This window comes from Helianthus annuus, chromosome 11 (genome assembly GCF_002127325.2).
Source record: "Helianthus annuus cultivar XRQ/B chromosome 11, HanXRQr2.0-SUNRISE, whole genome shotgun sequence".
Taxonomy (NCBI): domain Eukaryota; kingdom Viridiplantae; phylum Streptophyta; class Magnoliopsida; order Asterales; family Asteraceae; genus Helianthus; species Helianthus annuus.
The window spans coordinates 34,878,632-34,906,070 of NC_035443.2; the positions used below are offsets into that span (position 1 = coordinate 34,878,632).

At 39.3% G+C, this 27,439-nt stretch overlaps 2 protein-coding genes across 2 annotated transcripts; one reads left to right on the forward strand and one right to left on the reverse strand.

Moving 5' to 3' along the window:
- Positions 1–6,068: 6,068 nt before the first annotated feature.
- Positions 6,069–8,275, reverse strand: LOC110888053 (protein FAR-RED IMPAIRED RESPONSE 1-like). Its single transcript, XM_022135597.1, has 5 exons — positions 8,166–8,275; positions 7,559–7,817; positions 6,867–7,413; positions 6,717–6,768; positions 6,069–6,606 (listed from the first exon to the last, which is right to left on the reverse strand). The coding sequence occupies exons 1-5, from the start codon at positions 8,273–8,275 to the stop codon at positions 6,069–6,071; spliced, it is 1,506 nt and encodes a 501-aa protein (XP_021991289.1).
- Positions 8,276–9,869: 1,594 nt separating this feature from the next.
- On the forward strand, positions 9,870–12,384 carry LOC110890003 (cytochrome P450 71D10). The gene is made up of 2 exons (XM_022137575.2): positions 9,870–10,952; positions 11,630–12,384. Exons 1-2 carry the CDS (start codon positions 10,065–10,067, stop codon positions 12,248–12,250), a joined length of 1,509 nt encoding a protein of 502 aa, XP_021993267.1. The 5' UTR covers positions 9,870–10,064; the 3' UTR covers positions 12,251–12,384.
- The last annotated feature ends 15,055 nt before the right edge of the window (positions 12,385–27,439 follow it).

Consider the following 27,439-nt stretch of genomic DNA (forward strand, 5'->3'; position numbering starts at 1 on the left):
CGACAGACTGATTGTTAATAGCTGCTGCATATTTCCAGCCAAACCAAGTTTTACGTTAACGAGCATAACTTGCTCGTTTTTTTAATCCAATTTACGTCACGTTTCTTCCTACGTGATCGTAAATTTATTCTCCATCACACGGGGTTAACATCCGACATCCGGATTAATAAAATTTTAGACTTTTAAGCCTTCGGCTTAAAATGTAGTTACTAAGTTTTGACCCGTTCGTGTATTTATCAAACAAACATGTTTGTTTGATCTCAATTCCTTATGAACTTCACAAGTTCAATATTGTCTATCTTATTAAGTTCAAATCACAGATTTCATAAGTATTTTAAACCCGTTTTCGCTCATATGCTTATTTTGACCCGTTAAGGGATTTTAAGCATATTTTTGACATGAATCACTTTCATTCGTTTCTAGCATTATATTACCACATTACTTATCAATTAATCTTCCTCCACAACTATATTTGTGGCGGATTTAATGTGTTAATATATAAATTCTGATTTTTACCCCTCTGATCATTGTTTTACGACAAAGACTCCTATAGAGTTAATTGACCAAAGATTTACATCTTTCACTTTTTATACTTATTCTAAGTATTTATTTAATCATAAAACTTGTTTCCAAGCAACCTTTAAATGTCGTTTGCTCAATTTAGCTTATAAGGGCGTTTTGGTCCATTTTAGCCTTTCATTTACGATGAAGGACTTTTGAAAGCATGTTTGACCCAAAATCCCTCTTTTTAACTCTGATTTGGTTTGAAAAGTCATTGTGTTTTCAAAACACAATGACCATCATTTAATTCCTTCGGTTTACCTATTAAAGTAGCCAAATGTCTAATTTCGACTTCATTTAACTCTCATTGAACCTTACGTTCTAAATGAGTTGTTAACCTATTACACATACCTGGCTTGGATCAATATATTGATCCATTTCAATACCTTGCCTTAATAGCTGCTAAGTAATAGCGATGTAAATATCCATTCGATATTTATCCCTATAATCAAACAACTCGACAAACCATTAGTCTATATTGTCAAAGGGTGATATTTTCACCTTTTGACCCGTTTGGTCTAAGTGACCGTGTATCTTTGTGAGATGATATTTAATATCATCTTTTCTACATGACTCGCTCCGGTTTACACCGTATGTTCATTTTACTTATAAACCATTTCTAAATGCTTTTGACCCATTATGACTTTCGCCATAAAGTGTCTTTCATAACTAATGGTTATTATCAACGCGTGATCAATTTTAACGTTTTGCCCTTATTAGTTATATTGGTTTACCCTATAAGATAGCCACTCGAAACTCATTATCTATTAGCCAGTGTATGACCAATTAATCGTAATTAGTCCTTTTTTTAACCATTGGACATGGTCTATTATCATTGTCTTTTGTTCCGAACCGCACATGTCGTGTCGAAACATCACAATTTAAATAAGACTTTATATTATTCATAACCTATAAAACCAATAGGTATTAAATAAAAAGGTGTAAGCTTTACTTACCTAGCATCCAAATTATGCTTTTCATTCATTCCTGATTCGTTTGACCCGCTTTCTTCCCAAGCTTTCACCTAGCTCGTCAAGCGTCAAACTATCATTGAAATTTGTAAGATGGTTAGATTAGTCATAATCATTTACGACTATTCCATCCTACGTTCTTTATGTCGAAATTATCATTCGATCGTATAAAAGGTCATTTTGATTTTAAAAAGTCAAACTGCCTATTGGCAAAAGTAATTACACGATGTAGCTTAACTACTCATTTTATTACTTTTCCACTATACAGTAAGCATCCTTATTATGCTACCGTTTTAACTACTTATGAATTCAAGTTATTGTAATCGAATTTCATTCTATTAACACATGATGATATCAAACATCATTTTGATTATAATATATCATCATTTTCATTTTATCATACTAATCCATTTCCTAGCAAGTATAATCATGTACTCAAACACACAATTTGTTCAAGTATTTCCTGATTACTATCAGATATGATGATTCTAATCATAATTATATCATCAAATTCCTCATATGATTAACACCCACTTATCCTACTGTGGTAATTCAACAAATCATTCAGTTCATAGCATCATATGTATAATTTTCACTTAGGGTTATGTTCCTAAGCAAGTATACATCACTAATTCAATCATAGCTTCAATAGTTCATTCATAATTCGCGATTACGATGATTATTCAAATTTCACAACTTCACAAATCATCAAAATTTGACATACCTTATGATCCCCTAGATTGGGTGATCATTAATTCACGTTCATTTGTGAATTTGGGAGTCATTTGGCCCTTCAATTTGATGATTTAGCAAGAACTAGGGTTTTGAAGCTCTTGGGAGTTTCCTGGGCTCGATCAGAACACCCAGAACACACACCTTGTGTGTTTTAATTTGTTATTTCTTTTCTTTATAATACAACTTTCAAGTTATCCGAATTTGGTCCCTCTTGTTTAGTTAGTTATTAAGTAGGCCACAACCTACTTATTTCTAACAATATTTCCACTTCTTAACTAGGTTAAACATTCCTAGTTAAATTAGTGGGTTTGGGGAATCTACGACTAAGTTTATTTTAAGTCCCGTTAACTCGGGCTTCTATAAACTTTATTTTCTCAAAAGCTTTCTTTCAGCTTTTAATTTAATAATAGGCTTATTTATTTAAAAAATCCTAATATTCACCGGTTACTTTTACCACTACCGGTAGCTTGCCCGTCTTTTAGTATTAACGTGGTTTGATTACCAAACCCATTTTCGGGGTGTTACGCTGTTGGATTGTTACACTGTTGCATTAAAATGCTGCTCCTTTGTAGGTTTAGTGTGAACTACTGGATTTCACAGAACTGTTGGTTGAGAACCAGCACTTCTAGAAATCCAGAACTTCTGTCTTTGACTTGTTGACTTGGTCTTCTTATCTTCTGCCTTTGACTTTGATTGTTGACCAGCACTTTGACAATTAGGACTTGTTCTTCTAAACTTTGATTCTCCGAGGGCAGTAATTTGATGCAGTAGTAGTTGGGGCAGATGTTTTGAGAAGCCTTCAAGGGGAGAGAAACAGCTGGACTTGTGATTGTACTTTAACTTATTTCATTAGACAGGGGGATGATGGTTCTCTTGAGTTTTGGTTATCATTATCAACATATCATTTATAACCCAACATACATATATGTAGCATGCAAATGCACACATATGTAGATGTATATATGTAGTTTACAATGTACACATATGTACCTGTTGATCTAAATATTTTTTTTCAAGTGTTCTTTTATTTAGGTAAAGATTATTAAGATATAAATAGAAGTAAGAAAGAAGATTTAAAAATTTGATTGGTTGACAGTGGTTCTCTCGGTTCTCAAATCTCATTTTGGTTCTCATTTAATTCTAATCATATATATATATATGGGAAGGATATAACCAAAACTCATGTGAGTTCAAGAAACCTTGAAAACCTTATCTCCACCGTCCATCTCATCTAATCAATGGTGGATATTAAACTGGTACACAAAAGGTGTTTTTTCAAAGAATTTAACTGACAAAACTGTAACAGACAAAAATTATAACAACTTTACACTTTTTCTCTCATCTCTCATCTGAGACAAAAAAATGCGACAACTACAATTGTTACATAAAAATCTTGTTGTAAATTATAAGTTTTAAAATCCCATATACTTCATATAACCTATCTGAAAATTGCTACAAAAAAAAAAAAATAAATAAAAATAAAAAGAGTAACATGTGAAGTTACAAAAAATGTGAACAATTGAAAAATGTAACACATTCTATCTTCTCTCTCCATTGTTACAAAAAGTGTGTCAGTGTCAGTAAATGTTGCAGCGAACCGTTTTCAGAGTTTTTATTACTCAAATGAGATTTCTCCCTATAATTCACCTACATATATATATATATATATATATATATATATATATATAGAGGCCGGTTAATGTACAATACCTCTTATCCTACATTATGTACGTGATGCCCATAGCCATACGATCTTCAATCCATCTAACGTGGGCGAAACTAATTTATATCGTTAAATTAATCAAATTAATATATATAAAACCAACCGTGAAGGATAAAATTGATAATTTCTCTATCAAAATCCGGGTAATTTCGTGCGATGCCTTCTTCTTCTCCAACCAACTCTTCTGCAATTCAATATCAACATACGAAATTGGTTTACAACATGCGATGTTGGTATTTTTGTACAGCATGCGATTTTTGTATTAAAAGTAACATGCGAACATTGTTTTTTTGCAACACATGCGATTCCCATTTTCATTTGTCAACATGCATTTCCCATTTCCTTGGAAATGAAAATGCACATGCGAATTATAATTATTGTACATGCACATGAAAATGGAAACGAGAAATGAACATGCACATGCGAATTATACTTATTTGTCAACATGCACGTACGAATTATAATTCACTTGCACATGCACATGAAAATGGAAATGAGAAATGAACATGCACATGCACATGTGAATTATAAATTATTTGCCAACATGCACATGCGAAATATAAAATATTTGTCAACTTGCACATGTGAATTATAATTATTTGTCAACATGCGAATGAAAATGGAAATGAGAAATTACCAAACATGCACATGCAAATTTATTATTATCATGTAAATCAAAAAGTAACATACACATGTGAATTTATTGTTATCATGTAAACATGCACTTGCGAAATTTTTATTATACACATGCGAATTTTCAATTCCAGATCATAAGGGAATTAAAGGCTCTGAGTAACATCGCTCTGATACGAATCATAATTACCGGGATAGTGGTGTAACGAACTAATCGGGATCTGGAATTGTCAAATTTGCCCTCTGCTGATTGGATGGAAAGTCTGATATACCCTTATGTAAGAAAAATGAATCAGGGACACGTGTACGGCTGTTGGCATCGCGTACGTAATGTAGGATTAGGGCTTTTGTATTCTACACTTCCTATACATATATATATATATATATATATATATATATATATATATATATATATATATAGGGTCAGGATTTAGAGAAAACACTCAAAAATGTGAGAATGGAGAGAACGCTTATGGATCGTCAGATCAAAACAATATACGGACTAGATGACGCGGTGGCATTTTCGTAAATAAAATCACTTTTATTAATCTGACGCGCTTCATTAAGGGTAAAGGGTCTTTTGACTTAACATAAAACACCAAACCCACGCTATTAAAATCCCGCCTCAACACACATAGCACACTTCATCAAAATATAACGCCATAGATATAAAACGCCAAACTTTGGTTTTAATCGATAAAGCTGAACAAATAGTACTAAAACAACGGAACTTTATTACTAGCATTTACTGTAATAAAAATCGTGCCTAAAATACGCGCCAGAAACTTCCTATATAAACAAACTCTCATAACTACTAAAATCCACACCAAAACCACAAAAACCTATATTTTCCTCTATACCATTCATCTTATAAACGCCAAAAAAACCCAAAATATCAAAGATTCAAATCCATGTTTCTTTGATATACACTATTTTCTCAAAAAACTTTCGCTCTATGTAATGAGCAAGATCCTCAATATAAACGCCAAAACATACAAAAACCACAAAACTTCAAAAAAGCCATTTCATGGAGATTCTGTTTTTGTTCTCTATAAAGTTTAGCTAAACAGGATGGATAACATTGTTACACATCTTTCTTGACTGAGGATTAACAATGTTATCCATTTTGTTCAGCAAAACATTATTGAGTTTAGCACGACCAAAATTAGAAGTTTATGGAAGTTTTATTTAGTGGCGTTATTTTTTTTGGCGTTTGATTTCCTTGCCCGATCATATATTGTTTGTTATTTAACTTCGAAGTAGCATGTTATGAACAAAGAGGTAGAAAAAAGAAAAAGATGCAAAAAAAAAAGATTTAAAACGCCAAACTGAGAAATGTCTGTGTTCTATAGGATTGAAATAAAAAAAACACCAAACTACTCTACACTGGCTCTCAAATAGCATCTGTATGTGTTTTGTAAAAATGACAAATACAAAACGCCAAACTACTCTTCACTGGCTCTCAAAGACCTTGTCGATCTTCTTTTAATTACGGCCTGTTTGCATGTTGAAGCGTAATGTCCATAGGCTTTGCAGTTCTGACACTGTGTTTCTTTGGCCCCGGGTTTCGACTTTGATTTCTTTTTGTCGATTGCTATCTCCTGTTTAGATTTCAGGTGCTTCCGAGAACCAGAACCTTTGGATTTATAACCTACAGGGACTCTTATCGGATTCTTGTCGTTTTTATATTGACCAGTTATCTCGGCAAATCTATCCCTAGAACTAGCGGGATGAGCAACAATCTGCATATCTTGAACCTTCTTCATATAAGATTGAACATTATCCTTGTATAAGGATAGCTCCTCTTTATTACCAGATAAACGATTCAAAGTGTATTCGGTTGAATAAATAATATCTCCCATCATACTTTGCACATCAGGATCAAGCTCGGTCATATATTCACGACTAATTGAGAATTCAGGAGAGCAGTTTGGGGAGGCCTCTTTGCGCCATCTATTCAGAATGTATTGTTTTGGAAATTCCCTAATGTCCATAAGTCTCAAAACATAGAATATATGTCTACATAGCAAACCAAACTGTTCAAAACGCCTGCATGAGCAACTGCATGTGCAATCAGACTTACGGAACATTACCTGAAAAACGCCAAAAACAATATCTCTATAACGCCATGCATAGAATGTTTATCTAAAAAAGAAAAAAACACATTGCAAATGATAAAACGCCATTAACAGAAAACGCCATAAAAACCAAAACGCCATTATTTACCTCAAGTAAGGATGTACAAGGCTGTTGGAAGTCATTTACGTAAAACTTAACAAACCCATCAGGCTGATCTTCGTAACGTTGATTTATGCAATCCGCAACTCCAATAAGCTCAGCTTGAACATCACAAAAAATACTTTCTGTGTATATATCAACAGCGTGCCCTTCCAACAATTTGTAACTACTCTTCAACTGGGGTCTTTTGTATCGAGATACATGATCATTACGATGTGTGTGATACTGTGCTTCTATTGCAGTCTCATAATGTGTCATGAACTGAACAAGAGTAACTTTCGAATTGCACACTTGACCAAAAAAATGATTCTCACTCTCCGACCTGGATGTCGTTCGCATAAGACCAGACATATGCTCCATTCTATAGTATGCATGGATCCAAGATTCCCTAAGTGCAAAAATATCAGATAGCCAGTCATTATCTTCTAAATTGAATTCTGCGATAACCGTTTCCCATTCTGATTCAAACTCTTCAGGTGTGAGAATATCCGTCCACACAACACCACAAATACGTTCTTTAAAATTGGTGGAATTGCATAACCTAACACCAACCTATAAATAACACGAAAACGCCATGCATAAATAAAAAAAACAAAATACAAAACTTAATTAAAAAAACAGTAACAAGGTACAAAACGCCATGTATTTTAGAACACAGTGTATCCTAAAACGCCAAAGATAAAAAAAGCATAACAACCTTCAGAGAAAGTTTATGCATCACATGCCACATGCATAACCGATGCCTCGTGTCAACAAAGACAACAGAAATAGCCTTCTTCATCGCTGGATCTTGTTCAGTGACAACAACTTTTGGTTGAGAACCAACAGCTTTTAGAAAAACTCTTAACAACCAAATATACGTATCAGCAGTTTTCGACGCCAACAATGCTACACCAAATGAAACATTGCAGTGATGATTGTCTATACCAGTGAACGGTACAAACACCATAGAGTATCTGCATATGAAAACGCCATGAGAAATGAAATAATAATAAAATGCCATTGAATGTAAACTAGTAAAACGCCATTGCATGTAAGCTAATAAAACGCCATTGCATGTAAAATATAAAAATACCATTGCATGTAAATTAATAAAACGCCAAAAACAAAGAAGTTGAATTATAAAATATTACTTGTTGGAACGATACGTGGCGTCAAACAAAATCACATCACCAAACACGTGGTAATTACGTTTGGCTTGATCGTCACACCAAAAAAGACCCTTCAAACGATTCTCTTCGTCTGTGATGTAATCATACGAGAAATTAGGCTGAGAATGTTATTTTTCATTCAAGTTAATTTGCCTCTTATAGTTCTTAAATTCAACTTTACTTGCACCCACGTCTTCAAAACTGCCAAAACAAGTCTTCATAACATTAAACGCCTTGACAGGACCCAAATTCAGCTTAGACATGCTGTGTATAACATGCTTCTGGAGCTGAGTGAGGTATCATTCAGTTGGAAGAAAATGCTTATCAGCACGTTCAACAAGTTCATGATTGTGCTCCTCGACAAACTTATACACCTTCCAAAATCCATCCTCAAAAAGTACACATAACAGTGCACCACAATCAGTCCTCTTTGAAAAGTTAGATTGCACTACTAGCTCCTTTTGATTGGGGTCCAACGTATCAACCTTCTTGTCCTTATATACCCCAGCTCTCGTACACAAGAAATACTTAATATGTAAGACACCTTTAGAGTTTGTCTTTGTAGTCCCTTTCCTGACTGAAAACCCACACTCCTTGGCATACTTAACATACATTGAATAACAATCATCAAGGCTTGAGAATACCATGTCCTTCTTGGGCTTTAATTCTTCACTGACGTCAGGAATGATAAATGGTAATCCAGTTTTGGGGCAATGCCTTTGACTCGAGGAAGAGACTTCGTCTGAGAAAACACAGGGAGGAACAGGAAAATCAGAAAAATAGAGTGATGTCTCGTAATAACATTATACATTAAAACGCCATTAATTGAATAATAAACAAGACATAATAAACACATAATTTAAAAACGACATGATAAAAAAGCCATGAGATGAATAATTAAAAACACTTAACAACATAAATAACTAACAAAATATAACATCATAATGAAAACGCCAAAATTAACAAAACCAATGTTTACACAAATTAACAAAATAGTAATAACTGATATTCACAAATACTAATAAATAAAATTCAAAACTAATCAAATAGAAGAAAAACGCCAATGATCGTAAAAACATAAGAAATACACTAGAACGTAAACGACAATTAAAATTAATATCGAAAACTCCAATTGCAGTTCTTAAAAATAGATTAAATATCAATTAAAACGCGATTAAATTGCATAATTGAATAACGCTATTGAAAATCATACAACACATTATAAAAATAATAATACAAAAAAACGCCATAGAACAATGATAAAAGAACAAAACGCCATATCTATTGCATGATTTGCTGGAACGAAAAATAGAAAACGCCAACGGATTTTACTTTGTCCAACAGAATCCACGTTAAACGCCATAGATCTGAGGAAGCTTGCAAAGGAGGTAAAAGCTAACAATAAATCTTTGGAGTTTTGATTTGATAGAGATTTATAACGCGAATAAGGAGGGAACGTATAAAAGGACAATCGTACCCCCGCATAACAATTAGGCCCCCCTGCCACGTGTTGGGCCGGGATCCGTTCTCACCGTTCTCACACTTTTCACCATTCTCTCCTGAACCCGTTTCTTATATATATATATATATTGCAAATTTTAGCCAGTTAACTAATAATAGAATATCATCTAATTATTGTACAACAACTATAACGGATTTTCCTTGTGAATGGTGTTTGTTAGTAAGTTTTGGTTATTATATTGTGAGACTGTTGCATCTTATTTGTCTCATTTTCTTGTCCTATGCCCTTGTAATTACTTAAAAGTGCCACTTGACATACATGAAATTCACAACTAAAAGTTGGCTGCAATATGCATATATTATCCGTCGTAATTATTTTTCTTGGTTTTTAGTGTTGTTAATGGCAGATGTAAACGCATCTTCTGCCGGCATTTTGTGTTTTTGCTGAGGCATACACACCATGTAATTCACCAACTATTGAAACAAATTTGTTCATTTCGATAATATTAAGATAGTCATAACATATAATGTAGACGGTTATTCTTATTTTGATGGTTAAACACTTAACCTGATCGCAGACTCATATCCTCTATGGAGTTCAATTTCCCTTTGTTTCAAACCTTTTTCACATTCCTCTTCGTGTTACTAGTAATCAAAATCTTGAACCGATCCAGAACAAATCATTCAACTCCCAACCTACCTCCTGGGCCAAGAAAGCTGCCTCTCATTGGAAACCTTCTTGATGTTGCAGGTCCACTTCCACATCATACTTTGGGGAACTTGGCAAAGAAATATGGACCGCTGATGCACCTACAACTCGGAGAGAATTCCACCATCATCGCCTCGTCAGCAGAAACTGCAAAAGAGGTTATGAAAACTCATGATTTAAACTTTGCTTATCGTCCTTTCCTTCTTGCTGCACATATCATAGCTTATAAATCCACAAATATTATGTTTTCACCATATGGAGAATATTGGAGACAACTCAGAAGGATCTGCAATACCGAGCTTTTAAGTTCAAAACATGTACAATCACTTAGACCAATAAGAGAACAAGAGGTCTCGAATCTCATCCACACGATCTCTAAACAATCAGGATCTGTAATTGATCTTAGTGAACTTATTTATGCATTAACATATGGGATTACTACAAGATCAGTGTTTGGAAAGAAGGTGAAGGATCAAGAAGCACTCATATCACTTATTGGTGAAGCTATAGAGTCTGCTGGCGGATTTACTCTTACTGACCTTTATCCTTCTTCCAAAGTTATCTCCTTTGTTAGTGGTTTTAGGCCCAAACTAGAAAAGATTCATCAGAAAATTGATAAGATGTTCAATGACATCATTCAAGAGCACGAAACTTGTGAAGATGGAAAAGGAGATGTGAATCATTTGCTTTTAGATGCTCTTTTGAATGTCCAGGAGTATGGCAATCTTGAAGTTCCGTTGACCATCGATAATATCAAAGCAATTATCTTGGTTAGTATATTTTTGTTTTTATTTGAGGTTACAGTATCGGTCTATTTGAGTTATCTTTTATGTTAAACAGGCCAATTAAGAGTTTTGTCAAGAACTGCAAGGGTCAAATAAAGTCGCCCAAAAGAGATTTTTTTATTGCAACCTTCTCTTTGTAAACATAGTTAACGTATTAATAATTGATTAAAATTTTAAAAATGGAGTTCGTAATCTTGATATTGACCATGGACAATATCATAGAAATAGTAAATATGCATCTTTAAAGGTGGCTATTTTGATCCATTTACTTATAGATGGGTTGATTGATCTGGTTTATCTTTTATCTCGAAGGGGTCAAATTTAAAAACTAACCTATAACACTTAGTCGAACTATAAAGAAAGAGAGGCTAAGGTTACAAAGTAAGGTCAGCTGGTTAAGGAAATCATGTATATTCTGTAATCATAGTTACCTTACTAATTAATTAAATATCAAAAGTTTTCAAAAAATGAAGAAATGTTTGTGGGTCACTTTACGCGCTCATCTTACCTCGTACTAAAAGTCACCAGTTTCAAACCAGACTAGTTTTGACCCTTTACCCAACTGACCCGCCCATCTTGCCACCTCTAATCTTTATGATTCCTTTCATATCTTGGATTCCTAAGTTTCTACATTTTTTAAACCATGCTTATCATTTTCTCAGGATGTATTAGGTGCTGGTAGTGACACGTCATCAACGGTCATAGAATGGGCAATGTCAGAGCTGCTAAGGAACCCAAGCATAATGCACAAGGCCCAAACCGAGGTCAGACAGGTTTTCAGCACAAAATCAACCATCGATGAAACCGACATCCACTCGTTGCACTTCTTAAAGATGGTTATCAAAGAAACCCTAAGATTACACCCTCCTGCACCATTGATGCTGCCAATGGAAAACCAAGAGAAATGTGAAATCAATGGGTATGAGATTCCAGTGAAGACTAAAGTGGTTGTGAATGTGTGGGCAATTGGTAGAGATCCAAAGTATTGGAAAGAACCGGAGAGCTTTAATCCAGAAAGATTTATTGACAGTTTACTAGATTATAGAGGGCTTGATTTTGAGTATATACCGTTTGGTGCTGGAAGGAGAATATGCCCAGGCATATCTTTTGGATTAGCCAATTTGGAGTTGCCACTGGCGTCTTTACTTTATCATTTTGACTGGAAATTAGCAAATGAGAGCATGAAAAATCAAGATCTTGATATGACCGAATCTTTTGGTGCAACTGTTAAAAGGAAAAGTGTCCTCAAACTTGTACCATCTGTTGTTCATCCTCCTGCTTAGGGTGAAGTTCTATGATTAGAATAAGATAATTAGTTATAGTATAATTTGTAATAAGAGATAATGTGTGGATATGCATATGTTGTTTAAAATTGTGATTTATAAAACTAAGTAACCCGCGTTTTGTTGTTTGAAGATACTAATCTTCGAAAACACTTTTATTTTTGCTTCTGCATAAACTGAATTTGTAAATGTTTTCAATACTATTAGGAACCCGGGGCACTCCGTGATATTATCACGGGAACAAAGTTTGACGCGTGATGGCCGGCCGCCGGTACATGCGGTAACGCGTTATACATTAACGAAATCCATTTTCCGTTATTTCCTTCACGCGTTATGATTTTGGTTTGTGAGGGTATTTGTTGGTTGGGGGGAAATTGTTGGGTGTGGTGGTGAGTGATGACCACCCCTACTAAAAATGCTTGTGAGTGATGGAAAAATGGTCAATGGCATGGCGAAACTTGATTGGTGCTTGTGAGTGATAAATTCTATCACTAGTGAACCACCCCTAGTCCCCTTATACTTTGTTTTGTCATCGTGGTAGTTTAATTCATTTTCTACATTGCTTTATGAAATTCTTTTATGATAAATTAACTGATTTCTAGAATCTTAACAATAAAAGTGGATGATTTTCTAAATAGTACTTTTAGTTATGTTCTAATTAACATAGAATGTGTTTTTCTGAATTATATTATCTGGTCATTTGTTAATGTTATTACTGCTTATCCGCTCACTAGCAATTGCTCATGCATGTTCTTTGTTTTCTTTCATGCGAGAAGAGTGTACCTTTTAGAGATATTCAGACGTGTAAAATGGCGTTATTTCCCCAAGAGGACAAGGGGTCATGGATTCGAGTCCCATGGTGGACAATGGTGTAGAATTAGAAGTAGATTATATTGCTATCAAAGAAAAAGGTATTTGATGCATTGCAGATATTGTATGGTCTTTATAGTATTATTAGTTATATTATTTAGTGAAGTTATTGGATGGGAATACTAGGATATAATAAAGTCCTTTTCATACATGCTATACAATAAAGTTTTTTAATTTGCTATTAGACTACACAATTCAGTTAGAATGAGAAAGGCGTATTAGAAATTGCACTACCCCTTACCTTGTGTTTAAGGAGTTGGAAATAGATGTTATAAGTTGATAAAAATGTCATTGATTGTATGCTCTTGGCAAGGGTTCGCCAACTAAACAACATCATTGTAGAACAAACCAGGGGCGGATCTATGCTTTGTCGAGAGGTAGCCCGGAATACCCTCAACTTCTTGGCGACGTGCACTTTTCTTTCTTGTTTTCTCCGTTTTATATATGGGATACCCCTCGACATATATTAGGATACCCATGAAAGAAATAGAAATGAAAAATCAATAGTAGAATTCTTAAGAAAGGGATGGACACCATGTTTGTTCCATGTGCTAGGTGCTGGTTATGAGTTTTACTAATGAAGAAGATGATGAAAAGTATTTAAATAATAAATTGTTGGGTCTTGTGCCCTTCAAATTAAAAGTATCATGTACCCAATAGTTTAAAGTCAGGTCCACTAAGTATTAAGTTTAATATTAAACTAGTCTAATACCCGTCCGGTGGACGGGTGTATTACTATTATGACGGCACGTCTTTTTATTTACATTATAAGGAAAAACATTATTTCTTTAAATAAAGATCCAAAAGACTTGAAAACGCAATGTTAGAATACTTGCCCATACTCCGATCATCCACCATAGTGATTTTGCTGATAAACATGTCATCAGAACTGGTTACCGGACTGCGGAGTCCTACACATAACCATAGCAAGAACAATACCCATTTGCTATTTGTTCCTTGAAATCAACATCTTTTACTTTCCAGTAAGATATATTTTCTCTACACTAATAAAAATATAAACGAATGGAATACGCAAGAATTGTTATATCTATACACTTTTTAAAAAATAAAAATAAAAAAACACCACATTCATAGCACTTTACACTTATAAGAGTACTTTAAAACTAATTTTGTATCTACTGATAAAAAAAAACCCCTTGTACAAGCCAATTTAGTCCCCAATTCACCTTAAAAAAACCCTTGTCCTAAGAGTCTAGGACACAAAGTCAAATTTACCAATATTGGTCCCTGTTTAGGGCCAAATAAAGAAGTCTTCAACGTGAGACCCAACACTGGTCAATTCTAGTGTTTGAGACTCAATTAATATTATAAAAAGCGCTACAAAAAAGTAGTCATAAAATCAGAATCATAGTATTATAAAAAAGACATATATGAAGAAAATAAAGATATACCACGAGCAAAAACTGAATGCAAGTAGAAACATTTTGAATCTGCAAGCCTATAAATTCAAACAAAACTATGTTCACAGCATCCAAAACTTCAACCACATGGCATCCTATGTCTCTTGAAGTCGATTCAACTTTAACTTCTTCCGCTATTTAGTGTATGCACACGTATAGCTGAATCATCAAAATAATTAACTTAACCGGACATATTAGAATAAATGTGACAACTCGTAATTCGAACCTGCTTCTGTGTAAGTTACGTGCTTATGTGAACTATTACGATTATTAAACGTTATGATTTTGTGTTTTATGTAATGTAATGTATGTATGTATATATTGGCTCAAACGCACAACCTGAACCAACCGCACAACCATCACTCGATCGCACAAGCCCTTTGGGCCGTGTCACTTGTATTTGGACTTAAGGGCGGCCCAAGTGAGGGTTCGGCCCACCCATCATATACACATAACACATGGAGTGTTGTAACCTTTCACACTTTTACCATAACTTTCTCACACACAAAGAAACCCTAGCTCTCCTCCTCCCTCTCGAAAAACTGACGGCAATTATTTCCCCTCCATCGAGGCTTGTTCGGATCCATTCTCAATTCTTGTTCTCCTCTCAATCAGGTTAGTGTTCTAGTGTTGGTTTGTTACTTGATTGTATGATGTGCGATGTATATATGTATGTTTTGCACAATAATCTTGGAATGATATCGGATGGATGTTGATATGAATTTTATGATAATGTGACCGGTTCATATGTGTGGTTGGAGCATGTTTATGTTAATCGGATGTTGCTATGATTCGGGTTACATGTTATTCATTTAGAACCGTGTAGATGTTAATCGAATTTGCATGTCATTGTTCTAGAAACGAATGTTTGCTAACCGGTTGCATGTGTGAAATTGGACCGAATTATAAGGGTTGTTTAGATATTGTTATGCTTTGGTTATGATTAGGGTTCTTGAGAAAATGATTGAAATATGCTTGTTTGATCGGGTAAAGGCATAGGGGGAAATTGTTAATTGATTGTTGTAAATAAGGAAACTGATAAGTGATTGTAACCGATTGCCTATGATTCGGGAAATATTAAATCAGTTACACAAGTTGACCGATCGCACAAGAGCCAAACGCATAAGCTAGTCGACCGCACAAGCTCCCTAATCGCACAAGCCTTGTCAGTCGCACAAGGTGTTTTCACTCGGGTTACTGGACCGCACATGGGTTGAGGTCCGTTTAACTGTTGGGCCTTAAAAGCCCAAATCACTAGCACATCACTCAGTCCAATCGCACAACCCATCCAGTCGCACAAGGCTACTGGATCGCACAAATGTTATGTTGATTAACTGTTGGGCCGGGTGAGTAGACTTGGGCTGGGTAATAAAGCGGATCGCACAAGTGTAGTTAGTCTGATTGGGCCGGACCAGCCCAATTACAATCGCACAACCCGTTCAGAACGTACAAGGCTGTTCGGGTCGCACAACACTAGTACGTTATGTTAATTGGGCCGAGAATCGGTTATTGGACTGTTATGTTGTTGGGCCGGGATATGAGGATCGCACAACATGTTGTGGATCGCACAACATGTTGTGGATCGCACAACATGTTGGGCCGGTTGCCTTTGGGATTATTCAAATCGCACAAATTGAATGCACTACTTGACTGCTAAGTGTTGCCCTGATCTACGTGCTTGTAACGTGTTAACCTGTGTGAAACATACGTGCATTACTTGAACCAAACCTGACTTGTATGGTAGCCCTGTTAGGACGTGATTGACCATTCTTAATTCAAGTAACTTTGGTATAACCTGCCGAGCAATCCCAGGTGAGTTCATTGCATTTTCTCAAGCATGCGTCCCGGTGGTTTGGGACAACTGGTAAACATTTGGAAGGGAAACTTTGGGTAAACAACTTAATCGGTTTTGGTTATTGAACATGGGATCTATCATCGGATTGCCTGGAGGGCAATGGGGGTAATTAGTTGATAGCGCTATTAGGTAGGAAACCTCACACCGGGCCGTAAGGACGGGGGTGAACTAATTATCTGGGTTTCACTATGGTTGTTAAGAGGCACACTCCTTTGTTACGTAAGGGCGTTTTCCCTAGGGTAACTAGCGTGAACAACATAGTGGGTTGCTAAGAGGCACACTCCTCGGTTACGTAAGGGCGTACTCCCTAGGGTAACTAGCATGAGCAACATCGCAACACAACATTGAATCGCATTAACATATATCTGGTAACACAACACGTTAACAAGACCTTGAACTCACCAGCGTAGTCTGACACACTTGTTTGCATGCTTGTAGGTCGTTAACCTTGGAACATGGACTTGCTATCTGGGAGTGCTGGAGTGGTCATGGATCGAAGCTTTCGGATTATCTTACATTTGATACATTGGTTTTAAGTGCTATTATGAAACATTTGCTAAACGATTTATTGCATGCTTCCGCTACACAACATTTTGGGAATTGATATCATGTTGACATTTTATTTCAGTAATTAATGACATGTTTTATTTAAGTATGTACCGTTGGTTCAATGTGATTGGTGGCTCGAACTCTGATGCGTAACACGCCTCGCGGGGTTTCCGCAGGTGGAATTTTGGGGGTGTTACAATAAAGTTCAATGCTTTATTGATTTAAAATAGGACAAGAAAAAGCCACCATGGTGCGGGTCGGGTTAAAATATCTAGCATGGTTTCCTTCTCTCTAGGGGTTAGTGGGATCCCTCTAGTAAGGTTGAAAGCCAGTAAATGAACATTAGTCCTTTGCATGTGCCAACTATATGCCCGTATCCCTCCAGCAACTTCAAATTGTATCCACAACAATTGTCGAAATTTGATAATATTCAATATAACATTGAATGACGCTTTTAAACTGACCAGTGATAGCCACACGCCTGCAGTATGCCAATCAAACTTTGGAGCGTTAAGGATTGTCTCTTCATACTCGTATTCAAGCTTCTTATAGATAGCTCTGTCACTTTTTCCAGATCTTAATTCTTTGCGGATAAGCTACAATAGAAGCAAACATAATGAGTCCGTGTTTAAATTAACTAATTAATACCCTAAATATAAAAAAGTATGAGCTTCAATGAACAACTAGCAAGAGTCACCATCCTGAGGAGAACAACGATATCAGCCTGCGATTCTTCAATGGACTGACTACCTCACTCTAAGCAGCAAACATTATGAGTGATGTTTCTTGCTCATTCATCCACAATCTGCCATGAGGTACCAAAATTCAATATGGTGATGATAAAGGTTGATGCTGTTACCAACATTCGATATGGTGATGATAGAGAAGCCGTTGTTTTCGCATCATCTACGCCACGGAAGAATATTTTGTATTGGAAACGTGTTTCACATAAGATCAACCCAAACTTATAATTGATGTTCAACAAAATTGTTCTAATTTGTATGAAATTGTAAGGAAAATAAAACCGACAGAGGGAATCGCCGATGTGAAAGCTTTCTGATCTTGATTCGAAGATATACCTGAATCTTTTTGAGATCAGAAGCAACAATGAAGCAGGGTCTTCTTGTCAACAAAAGACACTAAAACAACCCAAATTCATCTCGTAAGAGAGCAAATCATTAAAATTAAACAACTTACAACCTAAACCCCGCATCAAAGGCAAATAGGAAAGAGACATCGCAACTGAATGATTCACCCCGGTGAGATGTTTTGAACCAAAACCATACCTGCACCGGTAATCCTAGCACATGCACCACAATAGAAAGATGCAACACGTTGATTTGCAGCCCCATGTCTTCTTCCTCAAGCCATTTTCAGTAGACATTGCTCTTAATCTCGATTCAACTATTCAAGTTAAAAGAAACAACTACCTAAGAAGGATCAGGTCAAGTGAGTTGAGAGTTGTTCATTGATCGATGTCGTAAGGTCGGTCAAAAATATAGTGAAAAATGTCCTATTCACCTTTAACTAGTAAGGGCAAGTAGGGTGTCGAATCCACGGGGAATCAGTGGAAAGAATGAAAGCTCATTGTTTCAATTATCATCTAATTCTAACTAATTGCCTTTTGCAGTTTGAGAATGATTGTGAAAGCAAATGTGAAATTGTAGTTGTAAACAATAATGAGAAAAGGGACCAATCTCCGGGTTTTCAGGTTATGCAGAAAATCAGGTTACTTAGTTACAACTAGTTGAAAATCACATAGACATGATTTGTAAAACTTGTTTTGATAAATAATTAACGGACAATATATTTGATTGCAATGATCCACGATTGAAACCGAAAGATTGATGCAAATGAATAGTAATCCAGTTAATTACCAATTTTAGATTTCATAAACATTAACAGGTTCAATGATTAAAGGTTTAAAACAATGACATCCTAGAATTTAATCCCGGTTGTTGATGAACAAACCAAATAATTGATGAACACGAATGAATACGATAATCAAATAATGTTTAATCAAAACAAAAACAATAGGAACGACTAACCGAAAGTTTAATCGAATCCTAATCCAAAAAGTGGTAACAAAAAGCAAACCCAATGTTCAAACATGAACCCTAGTCCCGGAGACGGTCACAGGACGACTAGCCGCTCATGACGCTCGTACGATCTTCCGAAGCTTGGTTGAAAGTCGAGTTCATGATGATTTGGATCTTGAGTGCGGAATATGTGTGATGATCGATGATGTTGGATGATTTTTTAGAGCTCCAAAATGGTGTAATACGGCTGCCCCTCCACTCGATGATGAGAAAAAAAACCATTGCATTAGGGTTAAACCCCTTTTAAAATCCCAAAAATAATTAACCCGTGTTTTTTCGAAATTCACACCGTAAGTTACGGCCACAGTTCGTAAACCACGATATACCATGTTTCTGTTTCTTTTTGTTGTTTGCTTTGACTGCCTCCAAAGTAAAAGAATGATAATGACTTGCTTTTATTATTAAAATAATAATTCTCACATATCTTCACTCAGCCGCCAAATATGATAACCTTGATTTTGCTGCCTCAAAGATCGATCCTCATGAAGTATTGATGAAACAATGGTTAACCGGGCAGGGTTAACACACTGGTCTCGTCAAGAAGGGTTAATCCCTTCCTCTCGAGGATCGCTGGCTGGATCACCGGTGGTTGATCTCCTGCACAAGGAAACAAGCCGTGACTCGTAACAAGGAGGATGGGGTGGGGGGTGCTCCTTGTTACCACTCTCCGGCGTGAGAATCAGTAGTTTGCTTGGGAAGCAAAGTAAGATAGTAGTAGTAGTGAGAGAGTTGTGAAGAGATACCTCAAACCTGGTTTGGGGTTGGTATTTATAGCCGAGGAGTGAAGGAGGATGATGATTGATGGACTGACGACGTGCTGCACCTTTGCAGGTGTGTCAGGCTTGTCGGTTGTGGAGGTTACGCCACGTCAGTCCATTGCTTACGTAGCTCTGACAGGTAACTGCCATTGGCGCCACTTGCACTGTGGTGTCAGTCCCACTTGTTGAGTGCATAGGATGCGGTGCAAGCCGCATTGCTACGTGCGGTAACATCTGAAGTTACCGCGTCTCCTACTTGTGATCAAGGAATACGCGAGATGCGGTGCTAGCCGCATCGTCGTCCGCGGAGACTATTTGCCTGCATCCCTTGTCGTGACGAAAATGCCCATATGGTGCGGTGTCAGCCGCACCGTTACGTTCATCTTCTTCTATGCCTAAGGTAAGGCTTTCTTGTATTGATAGAAGTGTTCACTGGATGCGGTGCGATGCCGCATCACTGTGAATACTTCCGTTTTCGTACACCAGATGTGATGCTATGTCGCATCACTCTACCGTTCTCATGTTCCATGCAAGTCCTCCTTCGTTACTAGGTAGATTGGATTCAACCCTTGTGCCGACGCGTTCTCGCATGGGCACAAGTAGGTTGTTAGCTAATGGGGGTTTTGATAAGGGTAATGGTCACTCACGGTCGATGCTGACGCGAGATCTGGGACCATACCCCTTCAAGTCCCCCCAGTCTAGTGTTGCTGCCGCATACAAGTTGTATGCGGGAGGAGTACTGGACTATGGTGTTTGGAAGGTAGTTTGCAGTCTGGAGAAGATCCTAGACCATGTGTGGTCTTTTCTGTATGTAAATCAAGCTGGAGGTCTGGAAGGGTCATCTGACGCCTCTTCCGTATCGGTGAAGGAATCTCGTCTGATGCGAAATTCTCAGCCGATTTATGTCACCAGGTGGCTTGCCACCTGTTGTTGTGCCGAAGGTCTCTTGGAGACTTTGTTAGTAATGCTGCACAAACTTCGAACCAACCTCTGAGATGGTGGTTTGAAAGTATGCAGAGGTTTCCCACCTCTGAAAGGTGGTCTTTTCTTCAAACCAATTGTTGAATTGGTGCATGAAGAAGAAAAGAAATTTTTTGATCAATCTCTGAGATCTGGATCAAAAGTAGTTGATGCTTGTAAGTGCTTTGCTCGAGCTCTATGTTCAGCATCTAGTCGTGAGATGACGATCCCTTTTTTGTTGGGTTTTCGTGTTTCTCATCATAGCTCTCTAGTAACCGCATGTCCTTTGCGGTTACCTCGTTGCGTCATTGTTGGCCATGTTTGGTCGAACAATGTAGATTTGTACTATGGGTAAATAAACATGGTCATAGGCAAGGGTATGCCCACCATTGTTTATTCTATGCGGCCCATAGGCGGGCAAACAAAGTCATAAGCAGACTTGTTACCGCTGTTCGGACGCTTGCTGTTCGACAAGGGCTCGTTTAAATCGCGTATCTGCGTTCGTTTTGGAGCCACTTACCTTCCCGCTCCAATACCGAGTTCGCCTTGAAGTAGCTTCGCTCGGTGATGTGGAGTTACGTTGGCTCTTCCGTAGCAACCAGTCTGCGGAAGCTATGGTTATGTCCGCAGCTACTCATGAGTGTCTGCGGTGTTGCATTCCCATATTCGCTCGAAGCGGGTGTGTTGCTTGGATGTAGCTCTTGAAGGTTCAGGAGACAGGGTTGCTGATGTGCGTTCGCGTACATTCCCTTCCTTCCTTTTGTTAAAGAAGGTGTTCGTGTACCCTCTGCGGTTGTGAACCGGACAGGAGGGATTTGAAGCTTGAAGAGAATGAAGGTAATGCGGTTTACCTGTGTCTGAGATGCGGTTCAGTCCAACGGACAACGCTGGTTCTGAGCATCTGACACACCTGAACAGGCTCGTGTGTGTCATTTCCGCATATTCCACGTGTGCTCGTGGGTAGTGCGGATAGGTATTATACCCCCTTATAGTGTAGAGATATATATTTTTACCTATTTTTAGGGGTATGTTAAAAAACGACATGCGGTATGGGTTATGGTGCGGTATACCAGAGAAACCGCATGCCGCTTATAATTGGATAATGTAGTCGCTTTTTGTTGCATATGTGGCTGATCTCACGTGTGAGTTGGTGGAAGTTGGTGAGATCTTCCTGGCATGTGCTGAAATGAAAGGACGTTTGCACTGCCCGAGGCATTAAATGCACTGTAGCAAAGAGTGTAAACGTCTCTTTTGTCAGGCGCGTGTCCGGCCACGCGCGCGTGATAACCGTCAGCGAAAACGTCGCTTGACACGTGGTGTCATACGATTCGCTCTTTTTGAACGTGATGATTTGTTTTCTCCCTCCGCATTAATTGCGATGGGTATATAAGGGGAAACCGTTCGTGGTTTCCCCTCACTTGTTCGAAATTTCAAAAATTTGCCGGTGAGAGAAAACTGTTTCTTTGTCTTCTCCGACGATATTTCTTGAAGTTCCGGTGAGGTTTTTGGTTGTTCCACTTACTGTCTTCTGTTTCTTCGATATTTTCTGATGGCTGAACCATCAAATCCACATAATGTGGAGGGTGAAAACCCTGAACAGCCGGTAGTAGCGGCTGATGAAGACGAAGATGATGACGTTGACGTTCCCGGTGGTGGGTTACCGGTGTTGAAGTGGTTAAAGGGTGGTTTTAAACTCCTGATGGCCACTGTGCAGATGGCCGACGATTGGGATGCCACCTACCCACAAGAGGGGGATACCGGTGCCGATGCTCCGGCCGGTTATATAACCTTGTGGGCTGATTTTTTCAACGACGGCAACCTTAGGTTGCCGGTGACGGTGTTTGTTGCGGAGGTATTGGAGTATTATCATCTCCATATCTCCCAACTTAGTCCCTTTGGAATGTTCCGAATTAGGAACTTTGAATATACATTCCGTGCCCATGGCTTGCCCATTACAGTGGAAAACTTCCAGCGTTTCTACCAGTTGACGGTGAACACCGGTTTTTTCTCGTTTACTCAACGGCATGGGAGCTTGAAGTTGATGACGCCTCCTAAGGGTGTGACAGGCTGGAAGAAGAGGTTCTTCTATGTGAAAGCCTGTGCGGTCTAAGCCAGCATGTCTTTCAGGAATGTCAACGTTGGAGTTTCTGATGAAGATATTCCTGTTGCCACCGCAAAGACCGTGGACTGGTTCTCTAGGCTGCGGCCTATTGAACTCAAGAAGTTAGATAACAATCAACTGTGGGTATTGCGGATGATGCTCACGAGACCAGATAGGAAGGCAAGGCCCGTTTTGCGGGAAAAGTGTGGTGGTAAGCTCTTTACACTTTGTTATTTTCCTTATTTCCTAAGCCTTGTAGTAACCTGTATGCATGTATCAGCGGATGCGGTTGGCTTGTGGAGAATGTTTGAGCCCGATTTCGAGGGCCGGGTTGAACTTATTGCGGTTGAGCTGAAGAAAGGCTTCAACCTTGAAATTCTTAGCAACTTCCGCGTACCGTCGCGTGCCGTGCTGGATGCCCCGGTGCTGGGAGACGCAAGAGGTAGGTCGTACGTTGCATTTGTTTTTCCAGTTTATCGTTTTGACTGGTTTTGTTGATTGTGTCAATCCAGGTATCCTTGCGGATTTGGGGAAGTTTGAGAAGCGCATTCCCAAAAAGAATGCGGAGAAGAAACCGGTGAAGAAAACCGCGCGGGGTCGTGGCAAGGGGAGTTCTGAAGGCTCAGTTGCCCCTTCTTCAGTTTCTAAAGCCGCAGGTACCTATCGATCTTGTTATCGCGGATATACCGATTACGTGGTAGTATCTGACACCCTTGAGGGTTTGGGTGTTATAGGTAGTGGTGCGGCTGCGGGTGGAACTGCTGTGGTTCCCCCCGTTGTTGGTGAGAAAAGAGGACCAGAGCAGAAGGCTGCTGGTGGTGGTGAACCGAAACGTCGGAGACTGCAGACCAAGAGAGTTGCTCCGGCGCAAAAGAAACCTGCAGTTGCTGTTGGTAAGTATATCCCTTTTCATTGTTTTGTATGTACAATATGTGGGAATAACCATTAATGCTCTTTGTGTTGCAGAATCCCGAGATGCAGGGTATTCTTTCTTTGACTTCCCTTCGTCTCCTCTGCAAACCGCTGCTGCGGGTGCGGGGGTATCGAAGGAGACTGTCGGGCCCAAGGAGCCTACGGCCCCTTTTGTTGGGCCGGTTCGCGATCCCCCCTTGGAGAAGACGGTGGAAACGACTGCTGACCAGATATTCGACACTGTGGATTCCTCAGACAATCTGATCTCTCCTAATGAGGGTGATGGATTGGACTTGAGGTTTTCAGATACTGGTAAGCAGAAGTCTGATGCTGAGGTGCGGCAGCAGGATGCTGAGCCGCGGAAGTCTCCTGCTGGTGAGAAGGGTACCGGCTCGTCTGCTGGTGGTGCGGGTTATGATGGGCCTCCAATTCAGCCTGGGGAGTCTGAATTGGAGTATTACTACTGCACTTACACGCATGGTCGCAGTACTGTGTATCACCGACCCCCCTGGACTGTTATGCAGGGGGATGATATTTCTAATGACCCTTCTGCATGCAAGGAGATTTTGGGTGGTCTGGGCACCCCTTTTGAAGTGGAACGTGCCCGTGCTGCACCCCGGGAGCTGCGTATAAACCAGCTCTCAACAATGTTAATAGGATCTTCCATTGTGGCGAATGCCATTTTGGAAGATTACAAGGTGTTGGGCCGCCGCGAGGAAGAAACTGCTCGCATGCGGGCTGAAGCGGAGAAGTTGGTCGAGGTTGCTCGTGCGGGTGCGGAGCAGCTAGAGAAGGATAGAGCTGCTTTTGAGAAGCAGAAGCAAACCTCGGAGTGGGCTGCCGCTGCTCAGCTGAAACAGGTTCGTACTCTTGCCAAACTTCTTTCTAATGAACGCAAGAGTTGGAATGAAAAGTATTCCAATGAGCGCAAGAAGTGGAATGAATCTTGGGCGAAGCAGAATGACACCCTGTTTCGTGCTCGGCAGGAGTTGACGAACGCCAAGGCAGCGAACGTTACCTTGGGTAAAGAAAAAGCTGCAGCAGAGGCCATTGCTGTGAAAGCGCAGCAGGCGAAGGCCGAGGTCCTAAAGGCGCTTGAAGAGGCCAAGGAAGCCGGGGCGCGTGCTGCAAAGGCCCTTGAAGAGGCCGAAGAGAAGGAGAGCCGCTCTTCTAAGGCTCTTGAAGAGGCGAATGCGGAGCGCATTCGTTTGGATAAAGTTGTTGCCAGCCTTCAGGTATGTTTCGTTACCTCTGCTGTATATTTCCTTTATTGTTTTGAAAATGTTTATCGAGTGAACTGTTTGCTGTTTTGTGACAGGCTGAGGTTCAAGCCCGGGAGGTCGCGGTTACAGACCTTACTACCCGCGCGTCGGTTGCGGAGGAGCGGGCTGATGCCGCTGTTGAGGCCAAGGATGCCTTGGTGTCCTCTTTTGACCAGCTGAAGGCTGATCGTGAGTGGTTGCAGACTCACGGTATCGCGCGTGTAAGTATCCGTTGCCTTTACATTTGCTTGGATTAGCATCCAAGACTTATGATCCTTTTATTGCAGATTGTTGAGGCTATCATGAATGCCCCTGAGACCGCAGCTGGTTTGGACCTGGTTAAGGAACGTGTGCGCGATGCTGGTTTTAAAGCTGGTTATAACCGCTGCATTGGGCATATTAATGTATTATCCGCGGGCGGTTATACTGATAAGCGATCCGGGTTCCATGGTGTGGACACCGAGTCGCTTCTTAAGGCGGCCGAAGTCTCCTTTTATGATACGTCCCTTGCCTGTGTAGAGGAATTGGACAATTGTTTGGAGGCTGCGGACTATGTTGATTGCTTGCGGATGCTTTATCCGGATGCGGAAGAGGAAGAACCCGCTGGTGGTGCCGGTGGAGATGCGGGAACCAGCGGTACAAAATAGGGTCTAGGTTGGCTTGTGTGCCTCCTTTTTGTGTTCCTCTTGTATAGAATAGGAACTTTATGTAAATTCATTAAGCATCACGTGGGTGCTTGAATTTTTTGAATATAAAGTTTTTTGTTCAGTTTGTACAAGTGTTTTTAATTCTTGCATGTCTGAACGTATGTATGCGTAACTCTACCCATTTGTGAATGTGGTCAAGTAGACTCCATACTTTTTGTCGTATGAGGACGCGTCAATTCTGTTATTTACCGCGTTAGGGTTTTAGAATTGTGTAAGCTTTGTAAAAGCTTGTATATTCGGAACTCTGCCCATTTGTGAATGGGGTCAAGTGTACTCCATACCTTTGTCGTATGAGTACGCGTCAATTCCATTGTTTGCCTTTTTGGGCTCAGGAATTGTGTTAAGTGTTAACAAAAAACTTGTTTATCCGGCCGAATAAATATGCAAGTCGTTTTGCCTTTTGCTGGCCTATTACAATATTTGTGTGTGGTTACCACTTTGTATGGGTATCGCGAATGAAGATTTTGCCAATCTGTTTTTGAGATACCACAAAGTGGAACACGCATTTGTAATAGTAAAAACAATCAATAATGTATAAAATTGCTTATTTATTTATTTGCAAATGGCTTGCGGCCCGATAGGTTACATAGGGAAATGTAAGAACGTGGCTTACATGTAACAGCGTCGAAGCTGTTGTGCATTCCATGTTCGTGCGATAGGTTCGCCTTCTAGCGTTTGTAATTTGTACGCGCCTTTTCCTTAGACCTCTTTGATGAGGTAGGGTCCTTCCCACTTGGGGGCAAGTTTGCCTGGGCGCTCGGCATTAGATGCCTCATTGTCGCGTAGGACGTAGTCTCCTGGGTTGAAAGTACAAACGCGGACGCGCGTGTTGTAGTACTTTTCAAGTTTGGATTTATATTTGGCCTCATTGATGGCAGCGTTTTCGCGCCTTTCTTCCAAGAGGTCCAAATCGATCCTGCGTTCCATGTTGTTGTCTAGTTTTTCAATAGCCAACATTCTAGGAGAGGGGAGACCTACTTCTGCGGGGATCACCGCTTCTGAACCGTAGACTAGGCTGAAGGGTGTTTCCCCATTGTTTGTTTTTGGGCTTGTATGGTGAGCCCATAAGATACTTGGGAGTTCATCGACCCAGCCACGCCTGGCCGTTCCCAACCGCGCCTTGATCCCTTCGACTAGGCTTTTATTGATACTCTCAACTTGGCCGTTCCCTTGCGGGTGTGCGACTGATGAGAATATGTGCTCAATATGTAGTTCTTTTAGCCATTTCTGAAATTCGTCGGCAGCGAAGTTGGTGCCGTTATCGGTGACAATGCACATTGGTAAACCAAAACGGCAGATGATGTGTTCCCAAATGAACTTTCTTGTTATCATAGCGGTGGTTAAGGCGAGTGGTTTCGCTTCTACCCATTTTGTGAAGTAATCAACCGCTACTATGATAAATTTGACCGCACCTGGAGCGTCAGGGAAAGGTCCCACAACGTCAATTGCCCATTTCTGAAAGGGCCATGCGGTTGTGACGGGGACTAAGTTGTTCTTTGGCCGCAAGGTTTTTGGAGCATGACGTTGACAGTCAATGCATTTGCGTAACTCTTTGACGGCGTCCAGGTGCATGTCGGGCCAGTAATACCCAGCATTCATGATTTTGGCCACTACCATGCGTGGTCCAGCATGTATGCCACATATGCCCTCGTGTATCTCTCGGATGAGGTATGTGGCATCCTGCGGGTTGACACA